Raw genomic sequence first — 19,019 nt, 5'->3', positions numbered from 1 at the left:
GTCCGCTTATCCGTTTATATTGAAATGAAAATGCAAACCTCTCTTCATCAGCTGTGTCAGTAAAACAGCCCAAACTGAGCTCTTTGCTCTGATAAGAAGCATGGTAAACCACAAATATTGCTTGACCACGCCTACTTACCTTTTATTTGAAAAAAAAAGTCCCAAACAGAGTAGAAGGAGAAAAATGGTCTGCTTTCTAGCATCAAACATTTTATAGAAAAAAAAAGTTATTAAACTGTTACCACTAGCTCTAAGTATTTCTTTTTAAAAAAAAGTTTAAAAGCCTGGTGTTGTTCAAATGGATTTTTGACCCCAACATATGACAGAATTGAATTATAATAAAAATGGGAGGAAGGGCTGAAGTTGCTTAAGGGTGAGTGAGCTCATCCAGAAGAAAGGATGGTACAGCATTTCAACCTGCCTTTGAAGACACCAGGAGAGTCAGCAACACAACTGCCTCCAAAGGTGATCTGACCCTTTCTAAAATTAGCCACCTAAGGCTACATTCAACTAAAAAATGAATTAATCTAGAAACTAGGTGCCTCAGAGTTCCTGAAATCCTAAATATCAAGCCAAATACCAAGTAGGCAGAAATTATCTTCAGCTACTGGGAAGTGGCATGTGAAAGGGCAAGATTCAAAGCACCCACTCCACTTAGAAAACTGCTGCCAAATGTTCACACAGTTAGTGTGTGTTTTATTATACAAATTAATGATAAATATTTAATTATTGCAAAGAAATAGGCTTAAGGTTCATTGCAAACAATTAATCTTCTGATTTTCCTAAGCTTCATTTGTCTTTTAAAGGAAATATTACTTATGACATGATGTGTGGTTGAAAGAGTTAGCAGCACCATACTTTGGAAGATCTTAAGAGAAAGTGGGGTTCAAAGGAGCAGTTAGGGAAGGAAAGATGTACCTGGCTTACCTTACATGTTCCACATTGCTTTTTCCACTACTTTTTCTACTAGGTAGAGTAGAAACCCCTAGATTTTCCCTTTCAACAGTGCTTGCTGTTGGTATGGATTGGAGAGTGGTTTTGGACTCAGCAATTTGACAGGTTGGTTTGCATGGCTGGAATAATCTTCTGAGACTTTGCAATGAAGGAAATAGGCATTTGAACCTTTTCTGGCAGCCTGTAGCTTTTCAATAGAATAGCATGAGAAAAGGAAAGCACTTCTTCCAAGAAAGAGGAGGCTTCCTCCTTTTGAACATAAAGGTAAATATTAAACAAAGCAATGTGGGAATCTAAACATCTCTAAAATTGATTACTGAAATATCCCAATGCCAGAATGATGGAATGTATTAAGCTAACTATGGTTACTCTTAATAACTTCATTGGAAATTAAATTCCTCTTACTTCTCTCTGACTAATTGCAAAAAAAAACTTTTGGTGCAATCTATTTGCTATTATACATGCCACAACAGCACAAGTAGCAACAGAAAATGAAAAAACTTAATAGAGCTACTAAGAAAGTGACTACAGTGAAACAGGAGTACAAATAGTCCTCATATGGACTGCTACAAAGTTAGGTTAACTGAAGTAGGCTTCAGTATGGTTGAGGAGATGTTAGCAGAGGGGACAGGGCATGTAACTTCCAAGGAGAGTTCAGGTAATGCTGAACATTTCATCAAGGCCAAATTCATTTAAATATGTATTCATTCTACCATATATATATGTACAAAGAGAGAGTGTATGTATACACACCAAAGTGTATATATCTATGTATCTATATATATACATGCACTAATGTAATGCCATATTCATGTGAACAATTCGTCTGACTTACGATGCATTGACAGCAAATGACAGGCTACAAATTAGTTGGTTCCAAACAATAGTTAACATTCAGTTTATTTACACACACACGCAGTATGATATCTTCTGTTATGAACAGAAAGGTTAGATTACTGTATGTGCAGACAACAGACAGAAACAAGAGCCCTTCTTAAACACATTCGAGAATTTCTTTCATTCACAACCCCCTGCAGAGAATTATGTGTTTAAATGAAGAAAGGACAAATTTGTGCTTGAACATTTCAAGACAATCCCCCCCCCCCACTTTATATAAATAAATGCATTCAATTTATATATTTACAGTACATACAGCATATAAATAATTTTATAATTAATCCAAAACATGGTACTATGGTTCACTGACAGCCAGCTGTGCTGAATCTTGGACTTATTTTTCATTAGTAACATGAAGACTAAGCATGGGAGGTCTCTGGTAAACCAACTTTACAATGACTCCAGCATATCATGGCTCATGAAGCACAGCTTTCAGAGTGTTATGCTAAACTGAGCTGGTAAGAACATACCATGTGCAAATGAAAGAGATGCATTTCGTCTTGATAAACACCCATCAGCCAAGAAAAACAATGTTTCTGAAGAATCTCTGGAAATATTTCAGTGTCAGTAAAAAGCCATTCATAAACACCTTCCATTTCCAAGCACACAAATCACTACTAATGCTACTGCCCATGTAGAGAAACCCAAAAACATGGACTGTATGTACATGAACCCAACCCACTGAATGCAAACGAGGTTCCTGGCCTCTGGCCACATTTTCCCTCTCCATAAAGAGCTCAACTTTGCAGCTATGCAATGCTGACTTTTTAGAGAAAATATAGAGATCACTAATATTGCTGAAGGTACTGTGCTCATTTCCCATCATGGAAAACTCTCCTTGTTCTGGAGTGCATCAGATATTACATGTCCCCCACATTGTTTATTTATCAGCACCCAACAGCTTACAGGATCAAGTTCTTAAAAAGAAACTAAGAAGCCACATATCTCTGGGAAGTGCCTGATTTTCTCTGCTTGTGCTGCTGTTGCCTTTTTTCAAAAAGCATCTTCACCCTCTGCAATGTCAATGATTGCATGAAGCAACTCTTCAAAAGTCGGGCGTTCCTCTGGTTTCTGAAAATAAAAAACATGCACAGCTGTGATCAAAAATCAATAAAGTTGTGTTGATTTTGATAAATTACTAGTTATATAATCGTTCTTTGGTGAGGAATATAGCATTCATTAGGTATTAAAAGTAAAAATAGTTACTATTCAGGATTTTGGGATGTGTCACTTAATATCAGTAAGCAACACTTTTCTTAATGCTTTGAAAAAGGCATAAACAGGTGTTGCTGGACTACACTCTTTATATAATTCATTATTTTGCATAGTTTTATACCTTTTTTATTTTTCTTCCCCATTCCCACCCTTCCCCAATGAACTGCTCCAGTCTTTCTTAATGCAAGTTGTTCATGCTCCTAAGAATTTTGGGTGTCATTCTCAGATGCCTCTTTTATATCAACTTTCTTTTCTGACCTCTGAAATGACAAATTATTTAATTTTGTCACTAAATGCCTTCACATACTCAATCAGACAGTTCATTTATTTCATAGAAATTTCTTCAATGTTTTATCTTGTCTGAGCTCCAGTTCAGTTGCACATGAATAGCTGAGAGACCTGGATACACTCAGAACGCTCCTCTAGAGAAGATAACTGCTGTTTTTAGGTCAACCTTTATTTAAATTCAAAGACAAAAAAAAAATTAAATATATATATATATATATATATATATATAAATATATACCTCCTGCCAGCACATCATCATCATTTCATACATCTGCTTACAGGCCAGTTTGGGCCGATACAAGCGATGTCCTTGGCTAACCATTGTTACCACTTCATAGTTGGAGCTTTTTTCAAAAGGCATTTTTCCTTCTGTATATACTTCCCACATTAAAACACCTGGGGGAAAAAAAAAAGAAAATAACTAACTTCTTACACGTGTTTATTGTGAGACCTGGACTCAGGCTTTCTGATAGATAAATAGTTTGAGATCCATAATCTAGACACTTTTCACATGTGTCATCACCAAAAAAGTGTTATTCTAGTCGCATGTGTTTTAATGAATAACATAACTAAATGTGTCTGTGGAACTTTATCACTAATAAAACCATGGCAAATGGCTTCTCTGAGCTTCTACTCAGATGTCTGAATCCTTCCTAATAACCAGAGCTTAACTGCTACTGATAGAATATAAAAAATGCACTTTCTTTCCATGATGAATATCTTACCAAATGACCAGACATCTGACTTGCTGCTGAATCGGCTGTAATTAAAGACTTCTGGGGGGCACCATTTCACAGGAAATTTAGCCCCTGAAGAACTGGTGTATTGGTCATCAAGGACATACCTAAAAAAAAAACCCACAAAAAAACAAAACAAAAACACCGCCAAAACCAACCAACCAAACAAAAAAAAAAAAAAAAAAAAAAGAAGAAAAAAATATATGCACATTATATCCTTCTGTCAGCCTCCAAATCTGCAAATTTTAATTTAGCTTTGGATTGGAGTATTAGAAGCTCTTATTGCCACCTAATGGCCATGGGTGTTAACATCACAAGACAAAAATAGCTTCCCTGGGGCAGTACTACTGCTTCAGCCATGACTCTGTTCATTTTTCATATTACCCCAGAGTCTTTTCTTGTGATCTATTAGCTATACAACACAGGTCTAGGCCACCTGCAAGTTAAATTCTCTAATATGAGAGAAAATGTGGGAAAAGCAGAAATTGCATGCTCTGTTTTTCACCAGCCAGTCTGAGTTCAGTTGTCAGGGGACATAGAAACTTAGCAACACAGAGATGTGGCAAAAGTCAAACCACGGTGCTTTAACACCTTTCTTGGAAGAGCTGCTCCCACCACTGCCTCACCAACACATCACCCACGCAGGCGCTAACAAGGGCAGGAAATTAACCCCCCTCCAGATCTCAGCATCTCCCAGCCCTTCAGCTACCACAACTCTGAACCTTCTATCCCAAGAGAATCCCAAACTCACTGAACAGCCTCTTTCTAACATCTATTTAATAAAATACAGTTTAACTATTATCTCTGCAGCAGCTCTGCTCTCTGAAGCTCAAACTCTGTCTTTTGTTTAAATGAGTAAGGAAATCAACACAGAACAAGCAAACATAAAACTAGAAAAGAGAAAGGCAAAATAAACCCCATCGAAGACTGTTTCATAAAGAAGTCAAAAAAGGTAATTTTTGTATGCAATTTTACTTGGTCTGTGTTGCCTTTGGGCTTAGTACAAGGCTTAGGTGAATTTTTCCAAATCTCCATAAATGTCTTTGCACACTCACACATACCTTGTCATTCCAAAATCCGAGACTTTGACCACTCCTGAGTCACTCACCAAGCAGTTCCTGGCAGCCTGCAATGGGAATGGTTAGAGCTGGATGAAAAATTGGAGTCTCTTGCAGACAAATTACAGCAGTCTTATCATAATAATGTCTTTTTATTCATTGCTTAGCAAATTAAGCCATTTACCACATTCAGTGGTGTATTATCATTATAAAAAGTACATGTGCATCTCCTCTTGATAGTACCATTTTCACAACTACACTACTGTGTAAAAGATCGCCAGGAAAAAATTATCATCTCAAGGGATTAATGTGTGGTGAAAATTGCACAAATACAGAAAGGAGATAGGCTGTTATATTAGCACAAATTGCTACTATTTATAAACTTTTCAGAGAGATTTTATTTCTTTTTCTTGAGAGAGGAAAATCTCTCAAGATTTTCTGTACAGAGCAGTTTTAGAGACTTGACTAAACCATAAAGAGCCAACTTCGTCCATTCAATTTTCTGCAAGAACAGAAGCAGTTGTAAACAAACAGACCGTTCCAAAAATAAAAATTTCAGAGAGGAGTGTATTGCCTAATGGGATGTTACCAGGTCTCTGTGGATAAAGCTGTTCCTCTCCAGGTACTCCATTCCCTCACATACATCCTGGCACATAGTAAGCAGAGTGTCTTTACTCAAAACTCCCCGTTTTTGTCTCAGGTAATTGAGAAGGCAGCCATGCTCCATGAACTCTGTCACGATGTAAATGGGCCTCTGTTGTGTGCACACGCCATACAGCTGAACTAGTTTAGGATGTGTTAGCTTCCTGAAAAGATTGAGATCATGTTGTTATTACTTCCTCCACCCAATGCTAGTTCTCCAGCACACAAAACTGCAGAAATAACACCTCCCCCAGTGTTTATTTATCATCAGTATACAGCATCAGAGGCCTAGGACTGGAGATCAAAGTGCTAACCACACAACTCACATCATTACTTTAGCTTCTTCAATGAAGTCCTCTTCATACATGGCACCTTCCCGAATTGCCTTGATGGCCACCTTGTACTGTGCCCTCCACTTCCCGAGGCGCACCACACCAAACAGACCGCTCCCCAGCTCCCTCATGAATGTCAGTTCTGAGGGGTTGATCTCCCATTTCTCTACAAAACAAAACAAGTTAACAAACAGTTAAGGAACCTACTGACCTGGTAGACGATAAGGAAGAGGAAAGAGAAACTGGACTAATAGCAAATTAAGGAATTTAGGTAGAAAATTTCTGAGAATTAACTTGAAATCTGAACACTTCAGTACATCACAAAACAAACTTTTAGATGGACATGACCTTTAAGCAACTCCTGACTAACACAGAAGTCAAAATTCAAACTTTGCTAAGGCCAGTAATTACGTACTGATATTATCAGATTTGATTTCAACAGAATGGCACCACAAAGTTGTGCCAACACATAGAAATTGCTCACATCACCAAGCATGAAAAATGGCTATTCTAAATTTACATTTTAAAACGGTAACCCCTCAACAAAGATCAAAGGGTCAAGTTTGAGTCAGAAGTCTGGAGACTAATGAAGGAACCAAAAGCACAGCCCTCTAATAAGGCAGAGCTCAAGATAGCCATAGCAGAAAGCATGGAGGAAAATACCAAATTTTGCTGGAGCACCAGTGGCACGTGGTGCCTCTGCAAGTGTCTTGAAAGTACAGCATGGACCAGTGTGAGTTCATACAGCAAATCACAGCACAGAATCAGACCTTTCCAAAACTTCTAGGAAGTATTGTAGCACCTCAGCATACACAAAATCATTAGAATAAGTGTAGATGAACATAACAGGCAATCACCATAGCTGAATCCTGCCGTTGTTGGTGCTGTCGTCCGCTTTGGGGTCACTGGGTAACGCAGCCTGGTAACGAGACCTGAGGTTCAATGATAATTCAAGAGACACAGTTTACTTCAGAAACAGCACCAGGCAGCAACTCAGCCTCTTGTTCACTACAGACTCCAATTAAGAATATGTAGAAAAATCAGTTATAATAAATGAAAAGCAGGAGTATGTTTTTGGGGTGTGATTTTCAGGATGTCATCAGGAAATGCTGGGCCATCTGAGTTTGATGTAAAGATCTGGAAATTATAGTTCTTGAGTGAGATTTGTGCACAGACCAGACTTGGAAAAAATAAGTATTAGTATCTGTGCCTTAAACCCCATCCCTATCCTCTCCCCATTCCATCATACAGGGGGCAGAGACTAGCATCAGCCATGAATCTGGAGTCGGGATTTTCTAAACAACAAATTATTGTTCTCCTCAACTGTTTGCTATATGGGAAGGTTAGATTATTTCAAATGGCAGTGACCAGCAAGTAAAAAGGTAAGACCTGGAGTGTGTTCTGGGGAAGTACCATCACTATCCATCTACTGTGGGTTACAGGCAGCTGATAGAAGCACTATGTGGAGCTAAGGGGACAATTCTTCCTGACTTGATACAACTATTCTTCTGTTACTCTGGGAAAGTAACATTTTATACATCATAGATATATATATAAATATATATGTATATATATATATACATGCACAAAACCTTTCAAATTACTGCCTCTATTGAAATAATGTGGAACTGCAGTGTTTCGTGGCTTCCCTGAAAAGGAAGGATCCACAAAACCCCCCAAAATTTCATTAAAACAATAAAATGCCTCAAATTCCTTTTCAAATCAACCTTCAGGGATAGAAAGAATCCAATCCATCTACCTGCTGCATTATGGCTGTGATATTCAATTATTTCTGGAATGGAGTTAAAGAGATGTTTTTCTGCGAGGTAGTACTGTTTTGGTGATGTCACTGTTTCCTTTATATGATAGTGTCTTATTCCTGATGAACCTTCCCTGGAAAAAAAATAACAACAATAACAATTTGTAATATTATCATGTCGTTTGTGGTGATTTTTTTAAGAGGAGCACATTTACAAGGAATAAGTAAACTGAAAGTGCCAGCACAGCTGCAGAGTACCATATGCTTTGGGAATGGCTTGAATAGCAAATATCCTAAGCCCTGGCAACTTGCCTGCACCTCAGTTCTCAAACCAAGTTGAAGATTAACCCAGAAAAGGTAATTTTCAGCCCAGTGAGTTCCCCAGTCCAGCTCACACATACAGGCTGGCAAGAGAGAAGAGACCAAATGGAGTGGGAGAGCAAAACCTCCTCCTGTGGGTGGGGGTTAAGGTCTACGCTGGATTAAACCAAATGGGAACTAACCATGGAGCTGAGAAATTTGTTTTAGTCACCCGCCTTTTCTACCACAGCAGCCCTTGTTCCTTTATTGAGCCTTCTCCTGGCTTTCCCCCAGCCAATGCATTTGGATACAGATACAAATGGATTCAGACAAGACAAGGTGTGCAGAGAAGCCACAGAAACTCACCCTCCAAATTTTGTGTAAAGGGAAACAGTATACAGGCCAGGCTGACTGGAATCTCTCACCACAAAACCACCTTCTTTATCCTAAAACACAAGCACATTGACAGTTTTGAGCAAGTGGTTTTAAGCTACATGATTCTATCACTTGGTTCCAGGACATGCACTTGCCAAAATAAGCCTGTGCTTTAACTAAAGAAGCTACTTAAAGTGAATTTCACAGTCGATACTGTAAGGCTGATGTGCTCACCTCATTTCTGAGGAGCTGCTCTGCCTTGCTTCTGTTCAGGTTTCGGCTGTACCACCTGCAACACAACATAAGTAAATAAAACTTCCCCAAGGTGCATGATTTACCTAAAATGCTTTAAGCAAACTATTATGAAGCTAGAGATAAAACAATTTTATGATAGAAGAAGATCAAGAATTGAACCTTTGATAACATGCAAAAATCAGTCTCTGCTACACTATGCAGTTGTCCCATAAAAAAGTTCTGAAACAAATCCATGGAGATCCCACAAAAGCCCATAAAACTCAGGGAACTGATGTAAGTTTTTGGAAAAAACACTTGTCAAACACAGTGGCAGTAGTTGTTGTGAAGAGCAGCCCAAGGGGAAGGCTGGCAGCCCTGGGGAAGCAGCTGCCTGCACACCAGTCAAACCACCCGTGGAGCTGTGTCAGACTGCTCTGCCATGCAGTATCTCCATTCCTCTGGGCTCCCAGGGAGCACCCACCTAGCAAAGGGGAGGCTGAAACTCTGAATTAAGGGTCATGGCTGCACATCTCTGAGCTCTGTGCTGCATGGGCAGGTTAAAGCAGCCACAGAAGCACCTGGCAGGTCAGCCAGTCACAGAGAATAATAAAAAAAAAAAAAAAGGAAAACCAGGCATTTGCAAATGGTGTGGAGCAGTTGTTTTGAGCTATGCTGTTATTTCAGTAACCAAGCAGGGAAGTGGCACGGCAGCCTTTAATCAGATGCTGCATGTTCAGGAGACAGTGGTTTCTTGCAGTTGGTACATGACCTGGAGTAATGCTCCCTGGACTGCGCAGAGACTCAGAAGTTTGGCCCCAAGGTGGTAAAAGCACAAAGTGGCTGGACCAGATAAGGCAGTCCAGTTCCTTCCTTCCCTTTCTGCCAGCCCTGCAGCCCAGCCCAGAGCTGAGCAGAGCTCTTAGCAAGAGTTTCTAAGATGAGAAAGCAACAAAGAATTCCCTCTAGTCAAGCTAAGGGCAAAATCCCAGATGAAATTCTTCTGTCAAACCATGGCAAGTAGGAACCATATGTAGCTGAGAGTAAAGTTTTGGAGCTACTAACACAGCTTTGAAATTTGGTTTTATTCATTATTTTCTTACAGCTCAATTTTATCACATGAAATGTGTCTTAAATTCTCAGGCATAACAGTTTATCCTATAATGATGTTTGATCATCAAGAACAGGTTTGGAGACTATCATGTTAAATTTTACTCTGATGTTCCTAAATAAGTACTCTGTAATTAAATATCAACTGGAAAAACTATTAAAAAAAAAAACCAAAAAACTAGACATTTATAGCTGTTAAGTTACATTGAAATCTGAAAAGCATTGAATTACATATTTTCTTGAAAACTAGAGCTTCCAAAATATCCAGTATTTTATGTTTATTTGGAGTGACTTCTATTGTTTTCTCCTCTACTGTTTACTGCTACATACTTTGGACAGACTTGTCACTTTACTATTAAAACAACATTTAGCACACTTAAAATGGGTACATTTCCTTCAAAGTCTCCCTTTGTCTACCAGAGAATTAAGAGGAGATTTTTGCTTTAACCTTGATAGCCTAAACAGTACATGCTGATGGCTGTCTCGCTGTCTTGACTCTACATTATAAATTCCAACAGAATCAATGAGGAGAATCTGAAAAAAAAATATATGCCTATTTCAGTTGTTTAAGTTTAACCTCTAGGTGCTACCGTATGTGAACAGTTGCTTTCAAAATGCTAAAAATACATTGTCATTCTTGAAGAATAGGTTTTATTTCATGATATTCCAGATTTTAATTCAAGCATTCACTTACTCATATTGATCAAGGTTGTTGGACTTCTTTCCTGTTACATAGTTGCTTGGAATATATCCTTGTTTTCTAAAAAAATATATAATATATCATCTGAGTGAAAACATGTAAAATTGCACGCCTAGAAGACACTTGTTTCATTCTGCTAATTGCTAGAGGTCTCTCAATGTAATTTATTAATTACTGACCCACCCACTCTACTACTGATTATTCAGAAACTAATTTTCTGCATCATCAGTTCACACTGACTTTCAGCAGCCCTAGAAAAGTGTCACGGCCAGCAGAAGTGTCCAAGGAAAGCAGCAGAAGGGATGAAGGAGAGTGAGTAACCTTCTGCTGCTCCGTCACTGTTCTGCACTCAGAAGTCCCAGTCAGTCAGGGGAAATATGTGTGGAGCCTGGCACAGCCTGATAACTCACAATTACCATAACATATGGCAACAGGAACCTGATAAATATTGAAATATGAAAACTTTCATCTTTGAAACCGCAGGGAAAATTCTAATACAGGGAATGTGAAGTTGTAGTCATTACAGTATCTCACTGCAATTCTCTCTCAACTTATTCAAAGATTGTCCCTAATGATCCAGCTATTAAGTAAAATGATGATTATTCAAGTCTGGAAGTTAGAGTCTGCTGAGCTAAATGTTAACCATATTGCTCCCTAATGAGACGTTCCCCAGGGAAGTGGGAATACTTTACCAGTCTAGCGAGGTTTTAAAGGATGGCTGGGTCTTTAATTGGGGAACTATAAAATTGGAAAGTAAACACAATTGGAAAGGCTTCCAGTTCTGCAACTGTCTTTGCACTTGGGTCCCACAATCCATCTATGGAGTACCCTTTTAAAAATTGGCTTCTGCATGAGAATATATGGATGAGATTTCAGAGCCTGGGCCTAATGTAGGGTCTAATGCAGTTATTTGCTGACACATAGTCAATATGAACTTCTACAATATGAAAATAGACTGATAAACTTTATGATAAAAAATCAGGAGCTAATTCTTACCCATATTTGTCTTTTGCCCTCCACCAATGGATGTCATTCTTCTCAATCACTGTATATTCTTCACCTTTCTCTAATCTTAAATCATGGTGTTCTGTAGGTTCAAAGTCATACATTGCTACCACTATCTCCTCCTCTTCATTTCCATTTTCTTCAACTGGAGGAGCAGGTGGAGGAGGCCTTCGCTGAAAACAACACCACATTATTCAATTATCATCCCACGCTGCTCCACCTTCCCGCCCATTCACCCTTGCCATCACCCCAGTGCATCCTGGAGGCAAAAGCTGGGCTAGTCCTGTGGTGGCCTGGGGGGCAGCTGGGCTCTGGGGAGGCAAACCACGCAGGTGCCATCCATGGGGCTGGTTTGTGCTGCAGCCCTGCAGCTGCCACTAAAGAGCAAAGCTGGCTGGCATTTGCTTTTTGCCAGCATTTTCCACCAGCAGTACAGATACAGCTAACAGATGTAGCTAAATTTCAGTGGGATTTTTTCACCCTGAGATAGAACATGATGCCCACTGATGCATCCAGAAACTGACCTTTGCTCCAGATACAGCAAGTATTTTGAGAAATGTAAACACTTTTTCAAAAAGCAGTAATTATTTGTTCAATATTTTAACGATTCTACCTACCGCACTTTTTTCTGGCATTGAGGAGGACAATCTCATTACATCTAGAAACAAAGCACAGGAGAGGATTTGTGCCTATTTATTTAGCTATAAACTTTAAAACTAAATAAAAGGTTTACATTTCAGATCAGGCTTGAACAAGCCTTCAGTATGGCTTAGAAATTCAGAAAGCAAAGACAATTCCAATTAAGCTATAGGAAAAATAACTAAATATTCTTGCAAAACTATTCTAAATTAGCCAGCAGTTACATTGACCACAGATTTGGCAACATCTGTGCCACACTAGAGCATGCCACAGAGAGCTCTGAACCAGCCCTCAGATGCTAAAAAATATGAGAAATAAAAAAAGGATAGAGATAAAAAAGGCATAAGAAAATGAAGCTGTGTTCTTGTCAGCATGATAATCTAAAAGTCTGTTAGTATCAACACCTGCCCTTTTAAAAAACATAAGCCCCTGAACCATGCCTTGCTAAATAATGCATAACAGTTGTATGTATTTTCTTATTACATCCCTGAGATCCAAAACTACTTTTCTCCTGCACTAATTTTTTCACACATTTAAAAGGTTGAGCTATAGGTCATGCTTTTCACTTTGCTGAATCAGATCAGCCATGAGCCCCTGTTTATTCTGCAAGTCTTCTAATGCCACTAAATCCCCAGGTCCCCCTGACTGCCTGTGCAGACATAAGAAATCATTGGTGCCACAGATTTAACTGGGAGATAAGCAATGGCTCAATTTCTTTCCCTACTACAGAATTTTTCTTAAATCAAGGACTGATCATTACTAGCTCCTTTGCTGGACAATATTGCAGTGCCACAGCAGTGCATGCTGGAGCCTCCACTGCTGAATCAGCAGAACCTGCAATCTGGAGGCTGGAAGAAGGCACAGCTCATCCCAGTTCAGCACAGGGACACTTACAAACCTCTGAGGAAATTCAATCCAGTGTCTGTAAATATATTAAACCTTCTTGTACCATTTTTAACTAGGTGTAGGAACACTGAATGCAATGCAGTTATTATTCTTTCACATGGATATCCAGAGGTTTTAATAAATAACTGAAGAGCTGGCAAGATTTGTAGCAGAATCTTTTTGCCATAAGGTTTTATCCTCAGTCTAAGGGGAACACTTGGTCAAATAAGTTTCAGATGGGAGAAAAAAACCAAATGAAATTCAGCAACTTCAATAATTCCTTTCAGATTTACCTAAACTTTTTTCTTTTTTGCAAGGACATTTTGCTGGCTTTTCTATTTTCCACCAAGAATGCTTGGTAAATATTTTTGTCTTACTTTAGGCACAGTATCAATGATTGACTCTGCTCTATAAATTTGCCTAATACCCAGGGCATTCAGGTGTGATGACAGAATCATACAAAAAAGCAGAAAAATATACCAGAAGAACTTCATAGGAAAACATATGTACTTACTGTTTTCAAAAAGACTATATCTTTCACAGCCAGGTGCTAATTTTTCTGTCTGCCTACAGCACTGATAAATTCCCTCTGTCCAGAATTTAGGATGATATTTTACCATTATATTGCTGTTGTTCTTTATTTCTACAAGAAACAAAGGAGCATATATTGAAAGATACCAAAAAAAAAAAAAAGGTCTGCAAGAGGGTAATTTTTAATACATATTACAATATCTTTGACATGAGGCATAATCTTTGCTTGCCCTTACTTCAGCATAGCTTCTCTTCTTGCATGTTTACATGGAGGTGACAAAACAACCACAGAGAACATATTTAAGGTAATAACTTTATTCCAGATGGGTATGCCATACTCCCCCCCTACATCAACCATCCTGGCAGGGGTTTGGTGCATCACTGACAGGAGACCCTGCACCACTGGCATCAGTCAGGCAGCTGTGTAGGCTTTGGGAGCTCTTTGTTGCTGTTGCAAGTGACTCAAATTCATCTACAAACAGTGTTCTGGAGGGAAAGACAGCTGATATTTGTCTCTATTCTGTGGCACAATTCATCATTTTGGCCTGGAAGGCTCCTTCCCCCATGCTATGGACTTGCTGAGTTTCAGAGGTCACTCCTTGCCCTCTGACCCCAGCCCAGAAATAATTTCTTATTACTTTACAGACCACCTGTAATTAATGTAAGCACCTGATGGTGAGAGAGGGCATTAAGAGGCAAATTTAAAAAACACTTTTACTCACTGTGAAAGCAACTATCTGACCACATCTCAGCAGAGATACCTCCTATCATTTTACATCAGCTTAAGGCCCACAATGTTGTCTAGCTAGATCCAAACAAAACTTTCCAGTGATGCCATCAGCTAGCTTGGATAAACTTTTTAACTCATTGTGCAAAAGCAGAGTCAAATTCTGACTGCAGCTGCACTTCACAAAATCAAACTAGATCAGTTTGAGTATTTGAGGCTCTCAGTACCTGCTACCACACCCTGTGTATGCAAGTAATGAGCTGGCCCAATAAAAATTAAAATTGGTAGACATAAACAGCAGAAACTCTACTATTTCATTTTTGTAATTTGTTGTGGGTTGATGCTAGCCAGCAGCTAAGCACCCATGCAGGCACTCACCCACTCCCACAACCCAGTGGGATGGGGGAAGGAATAGAAAGAACAAGAGATAAAAAAACTTTTGGCTTCAGATAAAAACAGTTTAATAACCAAAAGAGAGAAAAAAAGAACCCAGAAGTAATGTAAAGTAAATCACTCACCATCTCCCACAAGCAGACCAGTGCCCAGCCAGCCCCTGTGCAGCAGCCAATAGGGAAGGAAAACCCCCTAATCCCTGTCTTCCTCTATCCTGGTTTTCATTGCTGAGCTCAACTCTATATGGAATATCCCTTTGGCCAGTCCAGCTCTGCTGTCCTGGCTGTGTCACCTCCCAGCCTCTTGTCCACCTCCAGTCAGTGGGGGCAGAGAAGGAAAGAGGCAAATCCTCCATGCTGTGCAAGCACTGCTCAGCAGCAAGCACAACACTGAAATGTTTTTAACACTGTTTTGGCCACAAATCCAAAACACGGCACCAAGTTAACTCCAATCCATGCAGACAGCTCAAGCAAAGCTATCTGCCTATGTTAGGGTTTAAGTACAAGCAGTTCCCATTACCTTCTTTCAGGTTCCTCACCCACTGATCCCGGCTTTGTGCACTCGGTGCAAAAATATAAAGTGTGTTAGCATCATATACAACCTGGAGAGGAGAAAAGAAATAATCAAAATACATTCACTTCATTATGTTAATTCATTTCTTCCTAAAGAAACAGAACACATGACTGTTGAAGACAAATGACTGTTACACTTGGCAAAATTGGTGTATTCAGGCACAAAATGCAGAAATTGGAAAAGGTTATTAAGGTGTATTATTCAGATATTATGTTTTCAGGAGAATTAGAAAGAATTTTGTAATGGTGTATTATCTTGTCAGCATTCCTTAAAATGCTTGCTTCACGCTTTGCTTTGTTCATTCTTCACTGTGTTCTTTTCTGAAAGCAGTTCAATTTAATGAATGAAAGCTACTTTGTAACCAGACATTCTCCATCTGATTCAGTAATGCTCTGGAGTGACTCTTTTTTACTTCTCCACTGCTTGAATTGGCAGAAAAAGAGTACTGCTGTGGCAAAAATGGATCAGAGTCACTGCTGCCCCTCTCCAGGTGTGGAATTCCTCCTCACTCCAACCATTCCCTCTATAGAAAGGAGGGAATAGTAAGCATCCAACCCCCACATTTTTCTTTTTCCCCTCTAAGAACTTTGTTTTCTGTTTTCATTTCTATTCAATTCACAATTAAACAGGGCAAAATAAAAAAGCAACCACTTCTATTTTGATTTTCTTATTGCTATATAATTTCATGGCAATTAGATTTAATTTCATGTAAAAGAATGAAGACAGGGAAATTGGGCTGTCAGCTCACTTGTTCCAGCAAAAGAACAGGGCAGGGCAGTTTCCAGTCAAAATTCAAGCTGAGAGGGCGAGGAAAAGAAAACAACCAAGTGTCTGCGGCCCAACTCCCAAGGGAAGGGACTGCAGCAGAGCTTGCAGGGGAGTGTTTTAACCACTGATCCTGAATTACCTCCCACCAGCCCAAGAGATAGAGAATGGTCTCGTTATTTACAGTAATTTTAAGGGCAGTTATGTCCAAATGACTTGGTGTTGTTGAAAAGAGCACTTTATGTATTTTCTATTTTAAAAACATACCTGAAAAGGGTATTTATTTTGACATGGAATAATACCATCATTTTTTACAACTTCTACACATTTAATCCTTGAAATATCCACAGATCCTTTTCTGTACTTTTTCTATAAGAGAAAAGAAAGAAAACATTTGTAAAAAGATAACCAATTTATCTAATTATTTCCTTTTTTCAGCAGAGACATCTTGATTTCTTTCCCATTTATAATAGTGATTTCACTTTGTGTGACTTCAGCTGGAGAAGTTGTTTGAAAACTGAGAGTATAAAGATCTGCACTTGCGAAAATACAGTAAATTTGCTTAGTGAAAGTACCAATTCCTTATATAGAAAATTTCCTATCAGATGTAATTGTAGGCTTGATATACTCTTCTTTACAAAAAATAACTTGAGAAAAAAAGAAGTGCTTCCCCCTTGCTGAGTTTATGATGAAAACTGGTATAATCTCATCTGCTTCCTTGTTCTGTTGCTGAAGTGCTCCAGCATTTGGAGGCTTCTGCGGTGTTCCACTAAGGTTCCAGAGAAATTTGGATGCTACACAGGCAACACAAGTCCCTGATGAGACAGAAGGCAGAAGATACAGGTGTAACCCTGGACCAAAGTGGGGTCTGTACTGAAGAAACTTCTTTGAACAAGGCTAGCAGAATCCCAGAGAAGCAAAGTCAAAAGCACAGACTAAATCTGAGATTTAGTCACCTACACTGATAATGATGAGCATTTTAAAGAAGGCACAGGTGCTCAGCAGGTGCTGCACAGTGCATGGAATGACAGTGTAGTTCAACACTCTGGAGAGGCAGCCCCTTGGAAGAACAGCTGATAATGAGAGGCAGGCGTACTGGGCTTTGGTCTGCCCTGAAATCCACAGGAGGACTGTATAGTGCCATCTCTCACTTTTGGGACAACCAAATCTCTAATAGGAGAGGAAGTTTCTACTGGAATCCAGAACAAAACAAAAGCAGTAACAGCTCATGGCTGGTACTGAATTAATACACATCAAAAAAATTGATTTCCCAAGCACATCCAGAACATCCAGTCCAGAGTACATCTTATGAAAGACTGACACTGTTCACACAATGTGGAAATAATTAGCAATTACTGAATTCTTTGAGATATGCCAATCCTTACTCAGCTCCTCTCTTGGGGATGGAAATTTTAGCCCGAATAGCAGAAGTCTGGTACAATCACAAGCAATTGAAAACACAGTCTTGTATGCAGAAGAAAAGAAGAATTTCAAATACAGCAGTTATGATCCATCACCCTAGAAACACTACAGTTAATTACCCATGAAGTTTCATCGGCACTTAAAATGCATTTAGCATTCTGAGTCTTACATAGATTAGTGCAGAGAAAACATGCATAAAGAATTCATGTACATCATGGTCAGCATCAGGAAGAATGACAAGGGATAAGTTCAGATAAAGTTACAACAGCTATTTGTTACCAGAAAAACCAACACACAAGAGAGGTAGGTTTTTTAAGGGGGAATGTATGGGGAAATTAGGCACTTCAACCACAAAGAAAAAGTAAATCATAAACATTACCATGAGTTGTACTACAAAGATTTATCAAGTAACGCTGAAAAATAATTTTGTACTAAGTATGAAACCTTGGATTTTTTTAACCAAAAAATCATTTTAAGTTTTTTGTTTATTTTATGTTGGTCACTTCCAAACTCAGGCTATTCTATGGTATCCCCATACTTGAACATTGACTCCCTAAAGTTCGTGCAAAAGCCAAAAGTTGTTACTGAAATCCACACCATTTGGCAGAGCAGGCAGTACTGCCTCTCCCTCCCCTTGTCACTGTGTGGCTGACCCAGCAGTTTCAGGGATGCCAGGTTAGCCAAGGCAGAACAGGAGGGTCCAAACAAGATCAGCCTTTTCATGAACCCCAGAATTCAACAGCCCACACAATTGTGCTGAAGACACCTCTCCAGATGTCTTTTTTGCACAACAACAGGCAAAGAAGAAGAAACACCACTCCTGTAACTTATCTACCCTGCTTCCTGCGTCCAGAGGGGTGCTCCTACTGCTTGGATCCTACCTGCTGGTTAACTGAGGTTGCAGGACAGACAGAAAATACACATTGGAGGGAGTTTTTGTGTCCAGAATCACAGAAATCCCTTAGAGGAACACACTATTGTTTTATCTTGGATCACCCTCCCTCTGGGCTGAGATTTTCATGCCAATTCTGGCATTCAGGGAGCTCACTCAGAGGACACTGATAGGAGGACAAAGGACAGGAATCCAACTAGATAGCCAGCTAACATTTGGGGGAAAAACATAAAGGAAATCCCCTGGTGTACAGCACTTCATTCTAGTAATTGTATTTCCTAAGTCACACCTTTGTATTCTTTCTTGATTTAGGGTGGCACCGTTTGCTTTATCACAAGATGCTAAATTAAGCTAACACAAAGCTGACCCACCTTACAAGGCAATACAACTTATTAAACCTAATGTCAGGGAAGATTCTTCTGTTCTTGCATATTTTATAGATTTAAAACCCTCCTTGCATATGTGAAATTAAAAACAAAACCTACTGCTCAAGACATTTTCAGATCACATCAGAAGCAGCAGTTATTAATGCCAAGTGTGCAGCTCTGTTTTAGCTGACCTTTACTCATCATATAAACTATGGTGCACA

General features: G+C 39.1%; 1 protein-coding gene across 3 annotated transcripts in view; it reads right to left on the bottom strand.

The window, feature by feature from the left end:
• Positions 1-1,828: 1,828 nt before the first annotated feature.
• The window catches only part of TEC (tec protein tyrosine kinase), a 44,178-nt gene continuing 26,987 nt past the window's right edge, over positions 1,829-19,019 (bottom strand). For 2 of the 3 annotated variants that reach the window (XM_041402699.1, XM_041402698.1), the window contains exons 3-18: positions 16,384-16,485; positions 15,298-15,379; positions 13,642-13,770; positions 12,221-12,261; positions 11,595-11,776; positions 10,593-10,658; positions 8,792-8,846; positions 8,549-8,628; positions 7,883-8,016; positions 6,981-7,055; positions 6,118-6,289; positions 5,739-5,955; positions 5,153-5,217; positions 4,080-4,198; positions 3,593-3,750; positions 1,829-2,922 (exon numbers count right to left, since the gene is read on the bottom strand). In XM_041402699.1, coding sequence (XP_041258633.1) covers positions 2,845-2,922; positions 3,593-3,750; positions 4,080-4,198; positions 5,153-5,217; positions 5,739-5,955; positions 6,118-6,289; positions 6,981-7,055; positions 7,883-8,016; positions 8,549-8,628; positions 8,792-8,846; positions 10,593-10,658; positions 11,595-11,776; positions 12,221-12,261; positions 13,642-13,770; positions 15,298-15,379; positions 16,384-16,485 — 1,755 coding nt within the window. In that variant the 3' untranslated portion in view covers positions 1,829-2,844. The remainder of the gene's footprint in view (positions 2,923-3,592; positions 3,751-4,079; positions 4,199-5,152; positions 5,218-5,738; positions 5,956-6,117; positions 6,290-6,980; positions 7,056-7,882; positions 8,017-8,548; positions 8,629-8,791; positions 8,847-10,592; positions 10,659-11,594; positions 11,777-12,220; positions 12,262-13,641; positions 13,771-15,297; positions 15,380-16,383; positions 16,486-19,019) is intronic. The other variant, XM_041402700.1, reaches the window with a different exon arrangement.

This window comes from Onychostruthus taczanowskii, unplaced genomic scaffold, assembly GCF_017590055.1.
Source record: "Onychostruthus taczanowskii isolate IOZ18803 unplaced genomic scaffold, ASM1759005v1 scaffold2, whole genome shotgun sequence".
Lineage (NCBI taxonomy): Eukaryota > Metazoa > Chordata > Aves > Passeriformes > Passeridae > Onychostruthus > Onychostruthus taczanowskii.
This window is presented reverse-complemented; position numbering and strand designations above follow the sequence as displayed.